Below are 22,949 nucleotides of genomic sequence, written 5' to 3'. Positions count from 1 at the left end.
CGCGAATATCTTGGCCGCTGTCATGATTCTCCCACGGAGCTCTTTAAGCCTCAAAAATTATGACTGACTGCAATAAAAGCGACAACACACCATCCTCGTCTGCGCCCAGCCATACTAAGCCAATACCCCTCAATACTTCCGAATGTCTTCAGCCCGCTCAGTGGGTTGTCACAGCCATTCAAATGTTTCATGCACGTGCGTTTACGAGGAGGGCCCATGGCTGATATTCTGTTGTCTTTCGAGGTTCACGGTTTAGTCGCGAGCGTCGTGTCTGAACATGAGCTAGCTTTCTCAGTTTGGGGGGTTCTTATTGCCCAGTTTAGAACGGGCGTGCTGGAAAGTCTGCGATGTTTCGTGGAAAGGTTTAAGGGGAGGGGGGATGTCTGCGCGCATATTGAAAAACGTGGCTTCTGGTTCTTAGAGATCGATACCTCTATTATGTCATGGCTGTATCATACGTGGTATCATAGCAAGTCCCGTAGGCACCTCATGCTACTCCCTAACGATATTGAAGTTTCTGGCGTACGCGCTCACACCATGGTTCATCCCTTCTTGACAGCCCACACGTCGGCCCCGGTGCTGTCCACCTTGCCAGCCTCTCTCAAGCCCTCGAGCACAGTCCCCACGTCCTCCGCTCCACCAGGAAACCCACCTGGTACCGCCATCTTCAGCATCATCAAGATCCGAGCCCTCGTCATGCCGCCCTGGTTCGTCAACATTCCTACCACGAACGTCTCGTACAGACTGCGATTACGATCGAGAAGGTCATTAGCTGTAACGACTCCGCCGCCCCCGGGTGCCTCCATTGCTGCCTCTTCTTTGGCGGCCTCGACCTCCGCCCGTGTCGTGCGTGCCGCACTGGTAAGGCGTTCGAGTACGACATATGTGTCTGGAGTGTCTGGATGTGGCGCAAGCACGCGTTCACCAACCCAGAATGCGAGTGCATTGCGCACGAGCGCTTCGTCCATTGCCAGGTGGTCCTCGAGCTGCTGCACAGAGCGCGCAACACCGCCGACGCGCTGGGGCTCGGACGAAGAGCGTTGGAACGCGTGAATTACGCTGGCTTGCCATGTCGTGCAGTCGACGGACACTTCGCGGTCCTGTAGCTCGAGCTCGACGGTGACTTTACCCAGAGCGGGCAGCCAGTGCAATTTGCGCATGTCCTTGATAGCTTCGAATCCGGCGGCGTAGATGGCCTGCGCTTCGGCAACTGTGGCGGGAATGGTGAATGTATCGTCGCGGAGGGGAGGCCAGAAGAAAGAAGACAGAACATGTGCGCGGATAGGGGGTTTTGTGGGACGGGAGGAAGAAATTGTGGTGTTGAGTCGTTTGGAGTCGACCACGTCGCGAAGCATGACGTCGCAGGCTTGCATTTGGGAGTCACCTAATCGGAGCTTGAAGAGTTCGAGAAGGCGAATCTCTTTGTCAAATGAGGAGTCTGAATTTGTGAGGAGGTGTTCGCCGAGGATATTTTTCAGCTCAGTGATGAAGTCGCCTGGATCGAAGAGGGTGAGGAGGTAGGATATGACGTCGTTTGCTCTCGAGCTCTTGTATTCAGCAGAGGCGTCTACTGGTTCCGGGGTCCAATTCAGGTCTCCCCAGTTAAGATCGTCGTCGTGGTCGTTAGCAGTGGATGAGATAGGCTTGAGCATTTCTGTGGCTATCTCTATTGAAATGTCACCACCTGGATCGACATGATTGCCGTCTTCATCCTGAATATCTGCAAGTAAACTTGATACAATAATTTTGGCCGTGTCAGTGCGATCTTTCAGATATCGTCTGATGGGTAGAGCGACACGTTCTAATAACACCCCTTTAGGATCGAGTTCTTTGAAAGCCCTAATGACATAAATGTATATGTCTAGGATATGGGTAGTTGTTGTCCCTGGGCGCAGGAGGCGCCGATAGAGCTGGCCTGTGAACGAGACGACTAGGTGTGCTCTTTCAGAGTTCGTGGTGAGATATTCCTACAATCTGTTAGACCAGATAAATGAACTACAGAGGCTCATGTTATCGAACCTTGAGATCTAATATGGCGCCGATGGACTGATCCCAGTTCACTATGTAATCAAAGAGGTTGTCCGCACGAGCTCTACCAAGACGTTCGATGGCCATCTTTTGCCAAGATGTAATTTCAGCCATACCAAATGTGAGCTTCACTGTTGTAGTGCTGTCGGTCAGGCACTCCATGACTAACAAAACAAGTTGTCCAAAGCCGTCTTTGATCCATTCTTTTAACTTCGCTGTCACCGAAAGCTTGCCATACCAATCTACCTTCATGTAGTGGCTCACGACGAATTCACTCAGTAACTTGTCCATGGCATGAGCGAATGATCGGTGAGCTGCGTCTCCTCCCAGTCCGACCATTTGTAGACCTTTTAGCAGCTGTACGAGTCGTCTTTTCACATCCCCAGTTTCAGTAGAGTGAATCGAAAAGTTTGGAGCATTCATGTGTAAGCGGAATAACTTACATCCCGCATCAAAAAGAACATAGCTCAGGGTTTTCGAGAATCGCTTAGCAGGTATAGCCTGGACGAACAATGACTCTAGTTCGCGTTGAAATCTCCTGACAGCGTCCTTGGCCATATTTTGCACATCGGTCTCAGTTCTGGCTTCTTGCTTGATCATTTGTGTGAGTCCGTCCGTAAAAGACTGAGTATAAGAGGTTCGCGCACGACCATATGACTGTGCGATGTTCTCGAGTACTTCCCATGCGCGTTTACACTCAATTGACGTTGCCAGCATGGATTGGACCTTGGGCTGCAAGGTGATCGTAAAATGCGATCGAATCTTCATGATGTATGTTTCGACCTGAAGGCGTCAACATCCTGCGCGAACATAGTGCGAGCAAGAACCACACACAGTATCTATCAGTATCTCGGGATTGGCTGCTTTTTCGCGGTCTGGCCCTATCGATGCGAAATGTAACCCCTCAGCTTTAGAGTCCGCTCCTTGGAACACAGACTCAAATACGGCGGCATGATGCCTCAGTCTTGTATTGGTCATCATTGCAAACTCTCCGTCGCGTTATGCTATTGGAGCATGCTGTGAATGATCCTCTTAGACAGGAAACAACGCCTCTCTATTATGACTGCGGCATGATCTCGACGTTTCAGATAGTAACAAATTCCCGATAGGTCGTTTGCTCGTTCTGAACGTTGACGATCCACAGGGGAGCGCGTGGGGCCGGGCGCGGGATAGAAGGCGCGTCTGCACTATCACGTATTCACGTGACAAGCCCGGCCTGCCTATAGTGATACCGATGTGGAATTCGAAAAGATGTCCAAATCTTGAACTTGTAGACGATTTAAGCTACCTGAAATATTCCGTTCAAGTTTCATAATGTCTATAAACCGCCTACTCTGTTATCTGGAAGCTGTCCATCAATTTTGATGCCTAAGGCATTAATACCTCTTATCGATAAAGCGTGTAGGACATTCTACAAGGCACGCTGATATCACTGAAGTTCGGTGCAGTGTTCATCAACGGACCACCGACCCTGTGCATACAAGAGAAACAGTATATCGCGATTCGCATGCTCAATGCTGTAGCCACTGAAGACACCGTCTCGAGATGAGGTGGTGGCTAGCAGTGTTCGAGGCAAGTTCTTCGCCACTCCACAGCCTACAATGCAGACTGACATTTCGCAGACAAAGGCTGCCGAATGGGTATGCAAGCCATCCACATATCTACGTAGAACTATGACAGACACTGATACATGAATTTACAGCTCCTGCGTCAGCCTAGTTTTCACCATGCCGTGCGTCGCGTTCATAAAAGAGTTCATCAGCTTAGGACAGGCGAGAAGCCACCAGAAGAGATGGGCGGTCTGCAACGAGAAGGTATGGTACATTAAAACTTACTAGAAAGACTCAATTGTTAACGCATAAGTAGGAGAGAAAGGTCAGTGGCATTACGTTTGGCAGGAAATGAAGGAGCAGGCGATTGACCTACAATACACATTTAAACTTAAGAGACGACCGCCGAAGAGGTAGAAGAGCGATCAAACCTACGTACACATTAGCTTAAAGGATGGATTTACCGCAATCATTAATATCACCGCGTTCTACTATGACGTATGTATACTAGATTCCCAAGTAGGTCCAATTCAAATGTGAGAAATATCAATTACTTTATAGCTGAATGCTAATCGCACGTGGTGTACCATCTCTCAAATACTTGAGACTGTCTGATGTCTGCATTCATCAAACAAACGATAGAACATGTGTGAATGCATATATGTGCATCATACGAACAAATGATGAAGCACCCTCCACAATCATGCTCTGGCAAAATGCGACACATGCATCTCAAACGATTCATACCTCCTCAGGTCCTCCTTCGAGACTCTACAACAGCAGAAAGCCACGATGGGTCTTACTGTCCGACATTGAACTGATAACCAACACGGACCATTCCTAGACCATCAGAGATCCTCCAGCGCTGCGCTCACATCTCCCATCACCTTAGCCAAGAGCCTTGCAACCTTTCCACGCTCAAGTAGACTAAGCACCCGAGCCTCACTGGTGATTAGCTGACATGCGTCGTTCAATGTCTCATGCGCCGAATACACGAAGCGAGCTTTGTCGACATGTCTGCGTAAAACTCTGGACATTGGTCGCCCATTGGCACCTAAGTTTTCGACAGTCGGGGGCGAATTTGGAGGTGTGGTGACGCCAAGATCGCTCATTACTGGTGCTGGGAGAAGCTGACGACCGGGTGTTACTGGCTGGCGGTCGCGAGTGGTCAGAGGACCCACTCCTGACAGTGATCGTGGAAGATGGTTTCGCATGTGTACACGCTGGCGAAGAGCGACGCCGGGGGTAGCTTGACGACCGCGAACGGACTTGTACACGCGCTCCGTGTTAGCAGACTCGACTGATGAAGAAATGGAAAAAGACGATACCGAACGCAGACGACTCAGAAGCGTGGGCTCGGATTGAAAATTGTGTTCAGGCTTCACCGACTTGTTGTCGTCCGAGTCATCAATGATAATCTGTCACGATCAGTGATCGCCACTTCTAGACCTTGTTATACTCACGACTTCTCTTGCCGTCATTTCAGGCTGGCGAGAAGGCTCCTGAGAGATCCGCTTCTGAGGCTGTACATTATACTTTGCTCCGTGGCGCTTTGGGGACTGAGGTGGCTTCGTAAGCGCCCTTGTCTCGTATATTTTGGCCATCATCTCAACAACATCTGGACGAACGCTTCCACACAAGCGATAATACTCGAGCATGCGATAGCCCAATGCACGCATGTTGGGTCCGGCGTGATATATATCAGCAGCCAAGAATTTGCAAGGAATAATCGGGTCCACAACGTCGTTGATTCCTATAGTTCGAAAAGGGAGCTTGCCACCGCTCTTACGGACACGGCTGATGATGAAGGGCTCGAGGATTCCGGTGAAGGCGTCTTCGTATACCAGGTAGCCGCGTGTGATGAGATAACTGCATCTTTCCTGATTGTCTTCGGAGATGTTGGCAAATACCTTGCTTCCGGCCGAAATCGTGCCATCGACGAGTCTCCCAATACATACCAGCAACATGCCTTGGAAGTCTCTTACATCGATATCAATCACAGTATCTCGCAACTCATCCCAGTCGCTTTCGGACAGGATAGGAACGTAAGGATCCATATTGAGAACAGGGAGTCGCTGTTGCGGTCGTAGAGAAGTCAGGTGTACTGAAACATAATGATAAGAATAGAGTTGACGTGTTTTAAAGTCTTCTCGCCACAAGCGGAAAGTGAATCATCCTAAAGTCCAGTTGCACACCGTATTCAGAGTGAGTAAAAAAGCAGGCGGTGAGATGAACAGGTGAACCGGTTTGCGAGTGAATCGTATTGAAACATGCCTGGCTATAGAGACAGAGCTCTCACTCAACACTATCTGTATAAGCCCGGAGCCATGAAAGTATCGAAGAAGTGTACATAAAAGTTGACAATATAGCTTGAGCGTACACAGACTGTGATGTCGAACATGATGCTTGGGTTAGAAACAGCCATGGGATATCGAGAACTGTGGCTGATCGGGCGAATTCAGTGTGACTTTACCAGATTACTTTATGAAAAACCGTAGAGGCTTGATATACCTATGGATCTTCTCCAAGCAGTCATTCGCGGAACTAATTTGTGGCTTAAAGAATATCCTTGTACTTATCTCACCTATCTCTGTCATCCCAGAAGTCCTTGGTATGGATGTGTCACGTTACACGGCATTCCTAGGTCGTCAGCATTGTTTTGTATGACCGCATGAAGAATCCCATGATAGTTCATTTCTTGCTATGTTACACCGCCACGGGAATGTTCTTGCTAGAACGCTTTCTTTGTCTGCTGCTCGCTTCACTTGCCTGAAGTCCATATGTGGCGAATGGCATGGGTACACAGTCCTCTCTTCTTTCCAGATCTACAGTCTCACTCCATATATTACTTTTAAGAGTAGCATATTGAATAACAAAAGCTATACTTCATTGGTATGGGGCACGATTCTTTGCTAGATTGGAATGAGGTGGCTTTGTAGGGCTGACCTCTGGGATATATCTACCGCGCGATTTGCTGCGTAAGATGTTGTTCTACTTCAGCGACTGTTAAACATCTTCAAGTGTCTGTTTACTCTAAGGTATCACCAGAACCTAGAGGTCCGCTCACGAAGCTACGCTTGATTCTATACGGTACCATTTAGGTTGTCACCTTGCCACAATCACGACGAAATGTCATCACCCCCCGACGATCTCTGGAACCAGAACCTTCCAGTAGATCCACCGGCTTATTATGATAAAGTAGCATACTACATCACTCAGAAGAAATCTATGAAGCTCCTCGCAGAGGCAGTCAAAGCTCACTCCTCTTTCAATTTCAGTGTACTCAAGCACGCCTCAAAGCAAACGGAAAAGGATCAGGCGATGAATATCGAGGCTCTCCAGATAGTGATGGGGATGACACGAGAGAGATTGGTAAAAAGGGTCAAGCGCATTAAGTTGATCGAAGAGCCGGAGGCAATGAGGCAATTCTCGCCAGGACAACAACAGCTAAAGCACTTCATAGGATATAGCTTCAAGGCTTTCAAGACTTTGGATTTAGGACAGCGAACCAAGCTGAGTACGGCTTTGGGCAGGTTTTATGAGATCGAAATGGTTTTGAAAGAATGGGAAAAGGGAAACCAAGGTCTTGAATTCGAAAAACCAGTCAAACGATTGCTGCGCGCTATGGTCGATGCATTCATTGTGTTGGACATACGTAAGTGATGAACAACTCACCTGGTCAGAGCCAGCACTTACCTGTATAACAGTTTTTGCCACAGTTAATGCCTTGTGGAAGAAAGAAGCGGAAGCTGTCCAAAAGGCGGATGGAGAAAATGGCCCGGTGTTCTTTTGGCTCGCTGGCGCATATATGACCTTACGGAACATGGATAGTCTTGACAGGCCAGACTACCTGAAGAGAAGATACACAAGTTTGAAGCAGCGGATCATGCGCGCTGGGGCAGTCCAAGCGAATGGTTTCGTGCCCGATTTGTTCGCCTATTCCATCCTCTTTGGAATCGATGGCAAAGGAGCCACAGTATTGCTACATCAAGCGCGGGACCAAACGCTGGAAGAATTCGCTAGACTATGTGAAGGTTATTCATCGGAAGACTCTCAAATGTCAAGAGTAGTTGCACCGCCCAATTGCTCTCCTAGTCATGATGCATATCCGGATCCTCACGCCGCCCCTGCTAGCCTCCATATGTCTGGCGCCCTCCAAGACAATGACGACCGCTGGACAGGACCCATATTCCCTCATTCTGTTGATGAAGATAGTTCCATAATCAGGACTATGGAGTCCCGACGCATAATAAGTGAGGACAGCAACATTCAACCGGCAGTCAGGACATACAGTTCCGACAGCCCTATGTCTACCACTGACCTAGAGGACCTATACTACCTCGAGCTCTATGGCAATATACTCTAGACTTCCATAGTATGGAGAATCTTTGAATATCCTCCTATCTACTCGAGGTATCCTTCTGCGGAATATTGTGAATCGCTATATCCTCTAGTAGATGCAGTAAAGCCTCTCTGTCTATGTAGTCAAATCTCGAATGTTATAAGACTTCATAACACTTTGTGTGCATCCGTATCTTATACAGATCTTCAGACTAGGTAATGGATCCTTGATTTAGGTGTTTCTAAGCTACGAAATACCACCTGAGTGTCTCTAGTCTACTCGAGTCACAAACACTTGCACGCAAAACAATTGATATACTCGTGAAATTGAACAGAAGTATTGGCCCTTCTGGCAGTGCTGAATCGTCAAGCTAGTCATCAAGGTATAAAACTAAGTGCCTCTTGTCGGCAATAGAACATCACAATTTAGATACAGACGTCATTTTTTGTGATAGCTCACATGGTAGAACCTTCATAGTGTTTAGTAGGAGCGTGAGTCGTAATATGACTGTACAGGGGAATGCTCCATAGGTCTTGTCTCCTCGGATGTTCAAGCGTGATCAACACCTATAGAGATATTCGATGTTATATAAGATTGTCATTCTACATGATATTCAATGGATTCAAACCTCTTAGTAGTACATATAGCTATGATCTTTGGTGTCCTCACAGTAGCAGATACTCTATAGGTCTGATCTTTATAGTTTTTTACTACTACTATAACATGGCTAACCCTTTAAAGTAGTGTTATGACAGCTATAACGCCATGTTGAATGACACAAGGCGTTTAGATATCATCTTGTCTATTGATCTATACCTATTTGATACGATAACACAACGCTATGCCTCCTCAAGGGAGTAGTATTACACATCTAGCAACTCGCTTGAGTTCTCTACAAACCGTCCAAGAACTCATCCAGCTCCTCTTCATGCTTAGCGAGGAGTGCTGCTACCTGGGACTGGGTAGTTCCATCCAAGTCATGGGCTGCATCTGCGATCGACGCTACCATCATTTGAAAGTGGGCGTGCGCTTCTGCTGCAAACTCAGCCATCTCCTCCTCCCTGTCCGCCGACGAAGAGTCACCGTACTCAGCAGCAGTATTCTCCGAATCCTATCATATGTAGTCAGTAAGTGATGTCTCTGAAAGAGTTTGAAGCTCATACCAAGCCTAGGCTGGCAGCAGAAGGCTCTGCAGAGCCTGCATTAGATTTATCGAAAATTCCTATCTCAAGGAATTTGTAGGTTTGTAAGAGGCACTTCTTTGCGTCAAAGTGCCCCTCCAAGCCTTTGAGCTCCCACTGGAGAGCCCCAAAACAGAAACCCAGAAGTATTCCCAGCTGTTGTTTGGCGTCTCCCTCGAGGAAGTCGCTTGAGAGGCTGGGTTTGATGATGTTCATTAGGTGGATGTCTCTTCCTCGCACCTTCCAAATTTTCTGTGGTACTAAGGCTTTGAGACTACCATCTTTCATCTCGTACATCATTGCGTTAGCATGATGTGCTATACTGTATGAGTGACGAGGTAGCGAAGTATCTGCTGTAATGTCCACAAAGACTTTCGCACCGGGCAGTCTTGTCGATGGTCTCAGGGTGCCAATGCAAACCAGATTGATTTCATTATCGACTTCAGGATGCCGGACCTCAGTGCTGATCTCAGATCTCTTAAGACCAACTTCGATGAGAGCTTCAACATCAGGAGTAAGGTTTCTAGAGGTGGACATGGTAGATCGGTGGATATAGCTGTACTGGTGGGCAAAGTAGAGAATGCAAGGAAATATTGAGAGATGATCAAACGATGCAACAGAAGATTAGCCGGTTGTCGATGATTGGAGAGTTTGTGGTTCGAAGGAGAAAGTTGAAGGTCAAGAAAAAGTTTGGTGGGTGGGTAGGGAGAGTGCGCAAGTCATAACATTCACTAACGCGCTAGCAAAATGCAGAAACCCGTGTGTGGTACAGACCCCCTAGCAAGCGAGGTGTTTGACATTTATGTACGGTGTCAGTGACGTATCCTCGATAGATACGCTGTCAAGGGATAGGCTGATGATAGTAGATCAACGCTTCTACGAACTTCTGTAACATATCCGGGCTCACTGGCTGTTTATTGCAGCACCACATAGCATAGAAAAATAGAATCTATATGGGATTGTCCATAGGCCGCACAGAGTACTCTCACACAGGAGCATAGTTCGATAAGCATTGAAATATATTTATAAGCTGCTGATATATAGGTACCGCTACGAATAGACGGAAGCTTACATACAGCTTGCAAGATTCAAATGGCCGTCGAGGTCTTATTTTTCTGCGGGAGTTTTCGAAGTTGTGCTAGATACTTTATATAGTCTTAATATGATTTAGTACAAAGCTATAATCTGCTTCCTCAGCCTAATGGGCGATACTTTAGCTTTTATGTACCCCGTCCGCCCCTGATTCGAAGCCGAAAAACGCTACGATTATAAAATCAAATCTTCCAAACCGCAGTTGAAGTATAGAAGAGTGGTACCCGATGACTTGGGTTGTCTTTGAAGATTTGAGGTATCGAGACCATCAGACAGTCAGCGACGGTACGCTTTGCATCTTTTCGATACACGCATAACTTGTGATGATATGCCCATTAGTAACCCCATTCCATTGTGTAACTCCTTCTCGGTGCCAGCGACTTGAACATGGTGGAGTCCACTGCTATGATACATTTCATTTTGGCCCAGCCTGTCTTACAAATTGACCAGCCAATATACAGGGTTGCCAACATGAAAGATCTTTCCATTCGTACGGCCTGTTACCGGACTCAGTGCTCTTCAGACACTGTCCCACCACTACCATACGTCCATGGGCTGAGTTGTCAAAGTTCAAACCGTCTTTCTTTCCCCTGAATATTGATTCCCATAACCAGTTTGTCCTAGGTTCGCTGATGTTACTATTTAGATGTAAGTCGTCTTATGCTTTGTGGCGGCCTAACACGCGCTGAGGACAAATTTTGACTTACTAACAGTGCCGATCTAGAGAAGGTCCGCTGTAATGGCAAGATCAATGATCTCATACGGGTGGGTCCATGCTCTGTTGAACACTGGGATCGTCGAGTGACAGTCTTCCCCAATTTTCAATCTTGTGGCTATGCTCATCGTACTAACGTGACCTGGGCAGGATTCTTGGAGAGAAATACTATGTGTCTGCACAGTATCAAAGCGGGGGGGTTCAATTATCTTCGCTGGCAGCGGCGAGTCGGCGTGGCCTAGACCATCTTTGCTGATCCCGATTCGCGTCTCGAATGAAGAGGACTATCTTGTCAATATAAGCTTCGCAGGAGTCGAAACTGATATCATCAGCACTTGCCCAGTTCCCAGTACAAGAAGGCGCATCTGAAATTGGTAGATTAGAAGTGGAGGATCAACCGGGCAAGGCTCTGCAAGGAGCACATTTCGAAGAATGTTAGGCGATATCTATTCTTCAAGGAAGCCATTAAACGATGTTCGGAGACTGAATCAAGGTGTGGGCGAATGTGTGCAATAGTATGAAGGTGGTGTTTGTGGAAACTTTCCTGCGAGCTTAGCGCAGTTTGTACAGAGCGAGAACTGTGCCGGCCTAGAACATTTGTCTTGATGGGTAGCGTGTAAAACATAGGAAACAATAGAATCCTTAAATTCCATCCTCGACGTATGGGAAGTTTCCTATTTCGCGGCTAGCATTGGCTTGACAATCCAAATTGTCCATGTTAGTCGGGCGATGACATCTTAACATGATTATATTCATCTGGCTGCGAGACCACTTTCATCGAAGACCCAACAGTGACTGATAAGGGCCAATACTCAACATTCTCCAACCACTCAGCTGCTATACATTCGCTATCTTCCATCCACCTCTTACTCTCGTGGCAAGCGCGTACCCCTGAATTCCTATAGATTGGGCATAGTGTTCGATGGGTACGGTGCTTGAAGCATCCATATTCGATTCTTCTTCTCAGACTCACTGCTACTTCTTGTTTGGCGTAGCGACTGATCCACAACTTGACAAGCGCGACTGTGACAGAGGCCGAGCATCTGGGCGCATGTGGTACAGACAAGCAAAGAGGAGGATTAGTATGAGCGAGAAGCCCTGCGAACAATTATAAAGAGACTCAGAAATACACAATATATGCACCGTCTGATGCAGAAAACATAGCAGATTTAAGCTTCTGACACGGGATCTCCAGAGCACGTAAAAAGACAGTGGAAGGTAAAAATTATGATCATCTGCAGGGCGATATCTGAATATAAGACGAGCATTGCCACTGTGGCCCTGATAGACACATAATCTACAATAGAAATTCTGCTGACTTCTCCAGGGTTGAGGGCTCCCCCATTTGAATAGCGCACCCTCCTCACGACCGGACTCTTATAAAGAACACCACCAAGAAGAGAAGGAGAATAAAATGAAGAGTATTGTTGAGAATCTGGTATAGGAAACAAGACATATCATACATGCATCAGGGCAAGTCCAGTAAAAGACCCTTCTCCGTCATAGTACTTCCTCCTGCCACCTCCATCCAAATTGAACCGGTACAGCGTCCCACTAAGATCCGTACAGTAGATGTATTTGTTCTTCATATCAACAGCTAGCCCGATCGTCTCGTGCATGTTGCGTGCGATTAAATCATAGTGCTCCTCCGGCATACTCTTTACACTGGGGTCCGTGATTGCTCTTAGCCTGGAAAAAGACGCTCGATTGATCGAGTTTCCAATCGGCAGCTCTCCTCTATCCGACCAGTATAGGATATGACCTTCTTCATCGCATTCGAGATCGATGGATTCAGGAAGTTTCTGAAACACACATTCTATATCAGTCCGATTTGTCGCGTTCTGGCCAGCAGGGAAATCGATATTAGCGCGCATGATCTTGCCTTGGTTGCTCTTCGAGTAGCCTTTCTGCGTCCAGTAGAATTGGCCTGTTGATGGTGAAACAGCGATACCAACACACCAGCGCATCTGATCTTTCATCTCGTCCGGGTTGCGCCAGTCGCCGTTTTGCACGAGGACCTCATGGTTGGAGCCATCACCATTACAGCGCATCACACGGAGACCTTCGCGTTCGCAGAAGTAAAGCTTCTTGTTTACGCGGTCTATTGTTATTTGCTTACCTGTATGGATGTTTCCAACAGGGACGACAACCTGGATGTCGGAGCCATCGAGGTTAGTGGAATAGACACAACCGTCATTCGCGGACGGTATGCCCATGCTTGTCCAGAATATTTTACCCAGGTTCAGTGATATCGCAATCCCATCGGGCATGTGCTGCCTGTCGACTAAAGTCTTGAGTGGGCGTCCATCGGTCCCTCCCATTAGGATACGACCTTTGTTAAAGAAGTCCTTGGGCGAGTTGCTAAGGCCGATATCAAGGAAGTATATTGTGGGAGCATGCAACGCGTCGCGGTGATCAGCGGAATTCTGAGCAGTCTCTTGAGCCGTACCAGGAGGATACAAGCCACCTTTGCTGGATTTCGTACCAAGCTTGCCTTCATCAATGTATCTCTGGAGGTAGTCGACGGTATGCTCGGTGGGTAAGTTTCTCTCTTTGGCATAGTGCTGTTCAACGAAAGATACAGTGTCTAGACCGACAGCGTCCATCATCTTACAAGGCCCAGCGGTGTTCTTTGTATACATCTCAGCCCACACCGAGTCCAATTCCTCAGGGGTTGCAACTCCTTGAGATACGATCATGAGTGCCTCGCGCTTGATCGCCGCCCACATGCGACTGATCACAAAGCCTGTCGGTTCATTGCGAGCCTGTACAGGTAGATAGCCAATCTCCGCCAGGCGCTGCGAAAGGAAGGAAGATACGCGTTCATCAGTTTGTCCATCTGTCATGAGTTCGACCATCTTATTCTGAGCTACGAGAAATCAGCAGCCCATCGCTATACTGGACAGAACTTACGAGACATCGTCCAGTGCATATTACAAATCCCTTTCTTTGTCTCGTCGCCTACCTTTTCGAGCGCCTCCCTCGACACATAGCTCGATGAAATTGTACACATCATCGCGTCTCTTGGTGCATGCCTCTCAAGCTCTGTACACATATTCACTTTGAAGTCGAGTCGTTCCGGGAAGCACTCAATGACAAGCCAGGCATCCTTGACCGCCGTCTCGAGGTCATCGTATGCACGTACAGTCCCACAAGCGCCACCTTCTGCCGCCAGAAACGTCGAAATGCTGGTCTCAAAATAACGTACTGCACTCGCACGTTGTTCTTCGTCTGGATCACGGATGTTGCAGTCATAGCCCCCGGCTGCCCACGCACAGGCGATACGTCGTCCCAGAACGCCGCCGCCGAGCACACATACTGGATGATTTTCGGTTTGGGGCAAGATGAGGGCTGACATTCTGATATCTGGTGATCAGAGGATGTACATGGTGTCGGAAGTGAACCACTGGAACAAAAGACCAATACTAGTCAAATGAATAGTGCTCAATTACACATTATTAAGCGTGAAAACCACAATGGTCATGGCTGGGCTGACAAAAAAACTTTCTGAGAAGGTCTCGGAGTTACTGCTGGACTAGCTTCTTGGTTTGCAGCCGAGTGGCACCGCATCCATACTAGTAGGTATCCGGATTGAATGTATGTCCGTACGTGAGCTGGTTTATCAATGGCAATGTTGAGCAAGAAAGGCTCGGGTCATTGCTGAAACCCTTCCCGTGCTCTTTGCTACGTAACGGTATGGTATTTCATTCGTGTTATGCACGTCTCCGAGGCCCTTCTTATCTTTGCTAACTAGGTAGGGTAGAGGCGTAAGGGGGAGAGAGAGAGCCTTAGCCTCGTGCCCGGCTTGAAACGCATGAACTTCGTGGATTAGGAGTTTTATGTAGCGCAGCAGGGTTGGGAGTGCTAGGGGATGTCAATGGATCTGGAGCAGAAGGATGGACTGCATTAAACGACACAGTAATAATGCAATCCGAGCTTATGTAAATGAAACATGACTCGGTATGAACAAGCACTCGCCTAATCTACATCATGCATTATTGAAAGGAATTAGCAGACCTCTATAGCAGCTCCAAATTCAGTCGCAACATTCTATGTACCATGTAAAACGCCCTCGCTATGCAGCTGTGACTAGACCAGACGAAATGCGAGAAATGCCACCACCATCAGTGTAGATGATTTAGAGAGCGATATTGCGCCAAGTAAATGCTCAGACATTGAAATTGACCCACTCTCGCTTGGGTGGATATTCCGGCATGATGTCATCCTTAAATTTGCCATTTTCAACAGCAAACTTGTACGCCTCCGTAAGAATCCCAGTATCGACACTGGGTGGCAACTGGGGCTCTGCTGCGGTATTCGGCTGCGGAATATCAGTGAGCCATATCCGTTCCCAGTCTCTGCCATTTGGCTGATAGAAAGGTAAACTGTTTTGTGCCCTTTTAGATCCACCCTCAGTGTTTGGAGGCCATGTCTGGTAAGAGACAGGTCGACCATTGAATGACGACAAAAGGCCGTTCTGATTTTTCGTTCTTGAATCTACCGTGGATGGCGGGAATATAGTAGACCCCTGCGCTGGAGAAGTAGAAAATCCATTTGCATTTGCTTGCGTGGATGTGGCTCGATTGGCAGCAGTATCGAAATTCGATGCGGATTGGCCAAATGCAGACGTTTGTGGGGTATTTCCTTGGGCAACATGGGGTGACTGGTTAGCTCCACTGATACCGGCACCGAAGGGCGATGCACCAAATGCATGCTGAGAAGGCTTTCCAAAAGCACTTCCGCCAGTATTTAGTTGTCCACCAAACGACGCAGGCTGAGATGGCGTTCCGAACGCTGGTTTACCAAAAGCTGATGGCTGACCAAACGCTGGCGCGGCTGCTGTCTGCGAGGGCTGCCCGAATGCTGATGCAGCTCCTGGCTGCGAAGGCTGACCAAAGGCTGATGTTGCGCCCGGCTGTGATGGTTGACCAAATGCCGGTGTTGAACCGGATTGCGAGGGCTGACCAAATGTCGATGTCGAACCTGGCTGTGATGCCTGACCAAACGTTGAATTTGAGCCTTGAGATTGTGTTTGGCCAAGAGTAGATGGCTGCCCAAAGGCAGGCTGTCCGAATGCTGGTGTTGGTCCTGGCTGTGGGACTTGGCCGAATGCAGACGTTAGTCCTGGCTGAGAGGGTTGTCCAAATGTCGACGATGTGCCTGACTGGCCGAAAGCAGGTTGTGACGGCTGGCTGAAGGCAGACTTCTGCCCAAAGCCTGGAGCTGACGGTTGTCCAAATGCTGATTGTCCCCCTAAAGCAGAGCTATTCCCAAGTGGTGCTGATGGCTGGCCAAACGCAGATACTGGCTGAGAGGGTTGGCCGAAAGTTGGTGTAGAGCCAAGTGCTGATGGCCGACCAAAAGCTGTGTTTTGCGCTGGCGCGGATGGTTGTCCGAATGCAGACGTCTGGGTGGGAGCAGAAGGTTGACCAAATGTTGATGTATTCTGACCAAAGGTTGCGGGCGTTGAAGATACCGTAGAAAAGGCATTACTTCGGGCTTGATTGCCTATACCTGACGTATTTCCCGATACGCACTCGTCATGTCTATTAGGATGGGCATCTCGACCATCAAGGACATACTTGACTGCTCCATTAAGATCGCCTAAGCATTTCTGGATCTGACCATTCACTTGTTCTGCAAGTGCGCGCTCATCTTGCATCTAACAAAATGATCAGTGAATAACTTCTTGAATGCAAAGCGCTATGCTTACCGCAGCTTCCGGTTTCCCATTTGCAACAGCAGCATATGCTAGCATGCGCATTTCCTCGGGACTCTGCTCGACTGGAAAGCCACCAAAAAGCTGCCTAGGGGCATCTTTGCCGGGTCCATAGCTCGACAAAGGCCAAATAGGCCGTTCTTTCGAGAGATCGGTCTCTATAGCACTAGCGGTAACGCCATATCTGTAGGTGAATGAGACAAAGTGCTGGTACAATCAGGATCTACTTACGTATTGTCATCCCTAGTATTGCTACCCCCTGCATCAAATGTTACCCCTCATCTGTCAAATTTGAAATAGGGAATTTACCAGGTCGGTATCGATCTCCGAACGTGCGCCCCGAATTCGACGGGGCATTGAAAGCGTTGAAGCGATTTTGATTCTGGGTCCCACCAGGGCCAGCATGCTCAAACTTGCAGTCGTCTGTATACGAAGTAAGCATAGTGCGACCTCTATGGATTTACTGGCCCTCACTTCCATTCCTGCAGTTACCCTGCTGCCAGAACCTGCAGATGGGCATGATGTCTTGCAGGTGGTTTAGCTTCGAGCTAGATCTGAGATGTTATTTTATGTGTGTCTTTCCTCGTCGACCAGAGTTTTGTGTCTGAGGGTTGCAAGATATCGTTAGGTGTCGCGATGAAACTTCGATTGACACGACGGATGGTGGTGGATATATAATGTGATGCAAGGTCAAGCAAGGATGCGAATGAGCCGCGTCGCGTCGGTGCGCTAGACGTGGATCTAAAGCCTCTGCTAAGCTTCTTAAGGTAAAAATTCACCTCCGCTCCATCCTCAATTCACCTGGAGAGACTTTGAATATATCATAAGAGATGGCTTTACGTACAGGCTGGATACTGCCTCGTTGAGCAATAATTACTCGTGCTTTACACGTTCCGTTGAACTTTTTTCCTCGAGATATGCAATCTTTTGTTGAGTGACTTGATTGAGCGGGTCACGTGATAGCGGAGCTAACGCGGGACAGCCCGCTTGCAGATCTCCAACTTCAAACGACGCTTCTCCTCGCGCCAGATAATTCAAACATGAGCAATGACTGCATCGGACGACATCCTTTCGACAACTTAGCGGCCACTACAGTCTGTGCATCGCTCGTTCTCTCGAGTCGTCGATCGGGTCGCCAATCGTTCGCAAAATCTTTCGACCAGCGCATTGGCATGTGTGCCGAGTCATCGCCAATCTATGCACCCGTTTTCCGGAATCACGTTAGGCATATTCGTTGCTGGCTATATAACGGCGCGGTGGGACCTGGTGACACGGCTGTATGAGCTTGCGATATTCGCGTGGGATCACGGTGTAGTTGTGAGTGACCGATTAGCTTCCCGTCTGTACCTAAAACTAATATATTCTGAAATAGACACGAACTGCGAAGGGATTTGGCATACTTTCTGTATTCTTCCTGCTACTCATTGTACCTCTTGAAAGAATTGCACTGCAGGAAGCACGTCTGGTTAATAGCCCATACACCGTTGTATAGATTGGGAAGAAGCTCATTACTTTGATAGCACCCGCGAACAGCTGGCGGCGGAATTTCTGCTCGTGAACAACTTAAGCGGCGGGGATCTTTCTGAGAACATCGGAAGATGATATGGTTGTGACCAATGGCTTGATGCGCATCTTTTGGCCCTCTGGCACACATCATGCCTCGCAGAATGGAGTCCTCTTGGGTTGGAAAAACTCAGAGCTCGACTTCTTCGTTGTCTGCGTTATGCTCGACGTCGAGGTATGATAATTGTTAGAGGTCAAAGTCGTGACTGACGATGCGACAGCTCAGAAGCGTGAACAATGCGCTGCAAGTGGGAACCTTATACCGTAATGCGCCACATCCAATCAGCCAAATTTTCGATCGTTGTGGTGGATCTCCATTACAAGTGTTAGGACTGCTGAATCCCATCCAGGCACCGACTAGGTTCGATATCACCTGCATTATAGTCTACACGGAGCCCAATACCAAGCGACCACGATTGTTTTGCCCCGAGAACGGTCTAACTATACAGATAATCATTTTCGACCGTCCACACTCGACGCGTATGCAGTATATGTCTTTGACGCCAATGACCTTGGCGCTCGACGATAAACCAGAGCGGTCCGGCCAGGGGACACCACTGGGCGACATCGAGGCAGCAGAAGAGCTCGAGAGAGAGAGGAAAATGGCACTTGTGCAAAAGCTGAAACTTCACACAGTAACAAGTCATCCACCTACCCGGAAGGAACTCTCACTACCTCACATAATCGACCAGATCAACTGCTCTTTTGAGCTTGCAGCATTGTTGCAGAGAAATATAGGGCTTGTGGGAGTCCGAGCAAAGCGTGCGCTGAGTGTCAGTGAAAAAGTCGTGGAATCAGCGACTGACCTGTGGGACTACATACATCTCGTCCTACAATATTTATGGACGATGTACATATACCCGGTCGCAGCTCATATATTTATCCTATGTTTGATGCTGCACAGGGTATTCGGAGAGCTTGTGTTGCGCATCCTGGACTGGAGAGTGTCTGACGAAGCTGCCGCTCTGAAAGATATCTCGGCGACTGCGCAACAAGTGGATATCCGTCTCCAACAGTTTTGCTATTGGCCTATTCAGTACCTCACAATACGCAAGCGAAAGGCCAACTGGGAGAGTATCACCAACAACCATCCTGAGTATATCCGGTTCTACAATAGCCTGTGGCTTGTTGCTAACGACGTCATCATCGGTATTGCACTTGGCTCTTACATCATTGAAAATGCCGTCCTTGTAGCCTCCCAGATGGATATGGTATTCAATACATGGTCCGTAGAAGGCCTGCGGCGGATGATATCATGGCTGATGGAATGGCCTGGAGGGCTGAAGCTCAACACCGAGCTCGCCGCTTTCCTGGGTGACCTTTTCCTGTGGGTTATTGATCACTGGGCTGGAGCAATGTCAATGCTCCGACCCGCACTCCCTGGAATTATTCGCTTCATCGGCTTTTCGAGTTTTGCTGGCGCCACGATGCCGATATCGCTGTTCGCGGATCTGGTTTCTCTTCTCACACTGCATATCTACTCTTTTTACGTCGCGTCAGCAAGAATTTTCAATTGGCAGCTGACGATAATAATTTCACTTTTTCATCTGTTCCGGGGAAAGAAGCGTAATGTTTTGCGAAATCGTATAGATTCATGCGACTACGAACTTGACCAGCTGTTGCTGGGAACGATACTATTCACGCTTCTGTTCTTCCTACTTCCTACAGTGTTTGTCTTCTATTTGACATTTGCTTCTGCGCGCATGGCCATCATTTCTGTGAAGGCTGGTTTGGATACCCTGCTTGCGTGTTTGAATCATTTCCCACTGTTCGCTTTGATGTTACGCATCAAAGATTCAAGGAGGCTACCAGGTAAGAAGACGCTCGTTATCAAGTCTAGGCACTGCTAATGTCGATTATCTCAGGTGGTATTAGATTTGACCTGCAGCCGACTCTGCGCACATACAGGCCTACATCAATGGATTCGGGCTCAAGTACGTCTCACATTAATCTGCGATCCGTACCACTGCCGTTGAACGCCATGTTCCACGAGTATTTTGCGTTGGGAAATCGGATCAGGAAGCATTATTTATCACCAGGAGTGTTTCTGTGCCTTGTCACAGGCCGATTTGTGCCTCCTATCCATCGTAAAAACCTCTATTCTTTGCAATACTCTATGCTACCCGCGCGCAGAGCAGGCATTCGTGAGCTGTGGAGCAAACTTATGGAGGAGAAACCAGAAGACAGAGTCAAGATCAACGCAGCTTGGAACGGTCGGAAAGTGATGAATGGTCTAACAAACCGAAAAGGCTTTAACAACATGGATGGGATACGTGGTGGTGCGCTCGGCAGAGTCCGCAGTCGAGAATTTGGTTGATTGGCGCAATTGAAAATTGCACGTATCTACAACCTTGAAGGTCTATTCCAGGAGATCTCCTCTCAAATGCATAATCACGAGAGGGATCCTGAACAGATGCATACGTGAATGTGTAGCCTGAGGCTTGGCTCCTGCCTGAAACGGACTGGAACGCCTAATTGAGCAGTCCGAGGCGTTCCTGGCTCGGCACCACAACCAGGCACATCATCAGGCACGAATGCTGAATCGCGCAACGTGGTTGACTGATTGGCTACATCATTCTGCAATCAAGCCAAGCTTCGGATCCTCGACATCTGTAGATGCACCAGTGGACGGGCGATTGCCGACAATGATTTCTCCCCGGGTTGATGTTTTAAATACGCCCATATCCATCCAGTTCCCCCATAGTCAGCGCCGGTCTCGAATTACTGGCCTTTTACGACAACAGAATGAAGCTCTCCGCCGTTACCGATGGCATAGCGGTTTTGTCCTTGTCTAACCTTGGCTTAGCACTCACGATAGCTGAGATCAATGGCAACAGGTTCCTTTCACCGTATGCTGGACAGGCGGTTTCGAACGTAACTGGTCTTGTCACTGCAAAGAGTCCTGCCGGCATATATATCCGGTCAACCACACCGGACAACGATGTCGCCACTTCAGAATCACTCCACGTATTTAGCAGCACCATAGGACGGAATTTGTCAGTTGGCGACATTGTCAATCTCGGCGGCGTCATTACAGAATACCGTCCGGTGGCGAATCCGACGTACATGCTTCTGACCGAGCTCACCAGCCCGCGTAACGTGACCAAGCTGTCTTCGGGGACCACAGTCGCTCCTTTAGTGATTGGCAAGGATACTGGCTCACCACCGACTCAGCAGTACTCTGGGCTTGACAACGGAGATATCTTTGGAGTGCCCAACAATTCTAGTCAAATCTCCATTGCGAACCCTTTGTTAAGACCTGGTGATTTTGGTCTGGACTTCTGGGAGAGCTTGTCAGGAGAGCTCGTGACCGTGAAAGGCGTGAAAGCCATCAGTAAACCGAATAATTTTGGTGACACTTGGGTCACTGGCGATTGGAAAGTATCAGGCAGGAATTCTAGAGGCGGACTGACGATGACGAACAAAGGCAACATAACTATCATTCACACGTTACGTGAGGCTGACAGCGTACAGACGGGAATCCTGAGGCCATTATTATAGGCACTCCTCTTGATGGGACAAACAATTCTGCCGGCACTAAGCTTGGTGATTCTCTCCAGGATATCACCGGTGTCATTACTTATGCCTTCGGCTTTTATCGCATCCTGCCATTAACTGGCATTGTCGTCACCAGCTCTGCTGCTCCCACTCTTCCATCCTCTACGACCTTGACTTCTGGCAAGACTTGTAAGGATCTGACCTTCGGATCGTACAATGTTGAGAACCTTACGCCAACAAAGTCAATTCTGCCTGCAATCGCTTCTCACATCGCCAACGTCATGAAATCTCCATCACTCGTCTTTCTCCAAGAGATACAAGACAACAATGGAGCAACCAATGATGCCATTGTTGATGCAAACTTGACCCTCGCCAGCCTCGCTTCTGCTATCAATAGCATCTCAGGCGTCAGTTACTCTTATGTCGACATTGACCCAGTAGACGACCAAGACGGTGGCGAGCCCGGTGGCAATATTCGTACCGCATACTTATACGACCCAGCAGTCCTCCGCCTCCGCAAAGTGAACCCTGGAAGCTCAACAGACGCGAACGAAGTCCTTGCCGGTCCAGAGCTCAAGTACAACCCCGGCCGCATCGACCCTACAAACCCAGCCTGGCAAGCATCTCGCAAACCCCTGGCTGCGGCATGGGAAACTCTCGACGGGCGCAATAAGTTTTTCACCATCAACGTCCACTTCGCATCCAAAGGCGGCTCATCTTCTATTCTATCGAAGGCGACTCGCGGCCACCAATCAATGGCGTCCTTGACGTGCGCACACAACAAGCAAATATCACCGCGACATTCATTCGCCAAATACTCTCCAAGGATCCTACGTCCTCGATCGTTACCGCGGGCGACTTTAACGAATTCGTCTTCGCAAACCCACTGAAAGTGTTTCAGCAGCAGTCGTCCATGCAAGACTTGGATGAAATCGCCGGTTTGGTGCCTGAGGAGCGGTATACGTATCTCTTTGATATGAATTGCCAGCAACTGGATCATATATTCGTGAGCCCGGCGCTGGCTGCAAAGAAGTATCTTGGACGTGTTAAATATGAGCACATCCATATCAACACATGGGAGAAGAGAGATGCGCAAATCAGTGACCATGACCCGAGTGTGGCCAAATTAGATGTATGTAGGCTGTTCTAGAGAGGTTTAGTAGTGGCTGTATGATACGTTGAGGTATTATATTATTACAATATGATACGCCGATGCGGTATGTTATCATCTAACCGGGACAAACCACGTACTGTGCTCGAC

General features: G+C 48.3%; 8 protein-coding genes across 8 annotated transcripts; 3 read left to right on the top strand and 5 right to left on the bottom strand.

Moving 5' to 3' along the window:
• Positions 1-542: 542 nt before the first annotated feature.
• EJ05DRAFT_491761 (uncharacterized protein) lies at positions 543-2,796 on the bottom strand (the record flags this gene model as incomplete). The annotated part of the gene is made up of 2 exons (XM_033745997.1): positions 543-1,967; positions 2,020-2,796. The coding sequence occupies 2 exons, from the start codon at positions 2,794-2,796 to the stop codon at positions 543-545; spliced, it is 2,202 nt and encodes a 733-aa protein (XP_033603299.1).
• Positions 2,797-4,899: 2,103 nt separating this feature from the next.
• On the bottom strand, positions 4,900-5,754 carry EJ05DRAFT_243855 (uncharacterized protein). Its single transcript, XM_033740090.1, has one exon. The coding sequence runs from the start codon at positions 5,633-5,635 to the stop codon at positions 5,006-5,008; it is 630 nt and encodes a 209-aa protein (XP_033603298.1). The 5' UTR covers positions 5,636-5,754; the 3' UTR covers positions 4,900-5,005.
• A 953-nt stretch (positions 5,755-6,707) lies between these two features.
• On the top strand, positions 6,708-7,944 carry EJ05DRAFT_508083 (uncharacterized protein; the record flags this gene model as incomplete). The annotated part of the gene is made up of 2 exons (XM_033747978.1): positions 6,708-7,233; positions 7,286-7,944. 2 exons carry the CDS (start codon positions 6,708-6,710, stop codon positions 7,942-7,944), a joined length of 1,185 nt encoding a protein of 394 aa, XP_033603297.1.
• Positions 7,945-8,812: 868 nt separating this feature from the next.
• Positions 8,813-9,638, bottom strand: EJ05DRAFT_483283 (uncharacterized protein; the record flags this gene model as incomplete). The annotated part of the gene is made up of 2 exons (XM_033745237.1): positions 8,813-9,031; positions 9,084-9,638. 2 exons carry the CDS (start codon positions 9,636-9,638, stop codon positions 8,813-8,815), a joined length of 774 nt encoding a protein of 257 aa, XP_033603296.1.
• Positions 9,639-12,359: 2,721 nt separating this feature from the next.
• EJ05DRAFT_535741 (3-hydroxyacyl-CoA dehydrogenase-like protein) lies at positions 12,360-14,362 on the bottom strand. Its single transcript, XM_033749270.1, has 2 exons — positions 13,822-14,362; positions 12,360-13,777 (listed from the first exon to the last, which is right to left on the bottom strand). Exons 1-2 carry the CDS (start codon positions 14,264-14,266, stop codon positions 12,366-12,368), a joined length of 1,857 nt encoding a protein of 618 aa, XP_033603295.1. The 5' UTR covers positions 14,267-14,362; the 3' UTR covers positions 12,360-12,365.
• A 1,269-nt stretch (positions 14,363-15,631) lies between these two features.
• Positions 15,632-16,795, bottom strand: EJ05DRAFT_427771 (uncharacterized protein; the record flags this gene model as incomplete). Its single annotated transcript, XM_033741519.1, has 2 exons — positions 15,632-16,422; positions 16,684-16,795. Coding segments are annotated over 2 exons (903 nt in total), but the record flags the coding sequence as incomplete, so codon positions are not given.
• A 1,029-nt stretch (positions 16,796-17,824) lies between these two features.
• EJ05DRAFT_434804 (N-acetylglucosaminyl transferase component Gpi1) lies at positions 17,825-20,507 on the top strand (the record flags this gene model as incomplete). Its single annotated transcript, XM_033741672.1, is given in 6 exon segments — positions 17,825-17,944; positions 18,000-18,092; positions 18,148-18,181; positions 18,196-18,365; positions 18,412-20,002; positions 20,056-20,507. The coding sequence occupies 6 exon segments, from the start codon at positions 17,825-17,827 to the stop codon at positions 20,505-20,507; spliced, it is 2,460 nt and encodes an 819-aa protein (XP_033603293.1).
• Positions 20,508-20,935: 428 nt separating this feature from the next.
• Positions 20,936-22,838, top strand: EJ05DRAFT_491758 (endonuclease/exonuclease/phosphatase family protein; the record flags this gene model as incomplete). The annotated part of the gene is made up of 3 exons (XM_033745996.1): positions 20,936-21,617; positions 21,665-22,361; positions 22,397-22,838. The coding sequence occupies 3 exons, from the start codon at positions 20,936-20,938 to the stop codon at positions 22,836-22,838; spliced, it is 1,821 nt and encodes a 606-aa protein (XP_033603292.1).
• Between the last annotated feature and the right edge of the window lie 111 nt (positions 22,839-22,949).

The sequence above is a fragment of the Pseudovirgaria hyperparasitica genome (assembly GCF_010093815.1).
Source record: "Pseudovirgaria hyperparasitica strain CBS 121739 unplaced genomic scaffold EJ05scaffold_3, whole genome shotgun sequence".
NCBI classification, from domain to species: Eukaryota; Fungi; Ascomycota; class Dothideomycetes; order Acrospermales; family Acrospermaceae; genus Pseudovirgaria; species Pseudovirgaria hyperparasitica.
This window is presented reverse-complemented; position numbering and strand designations above follow the sequence as displayed.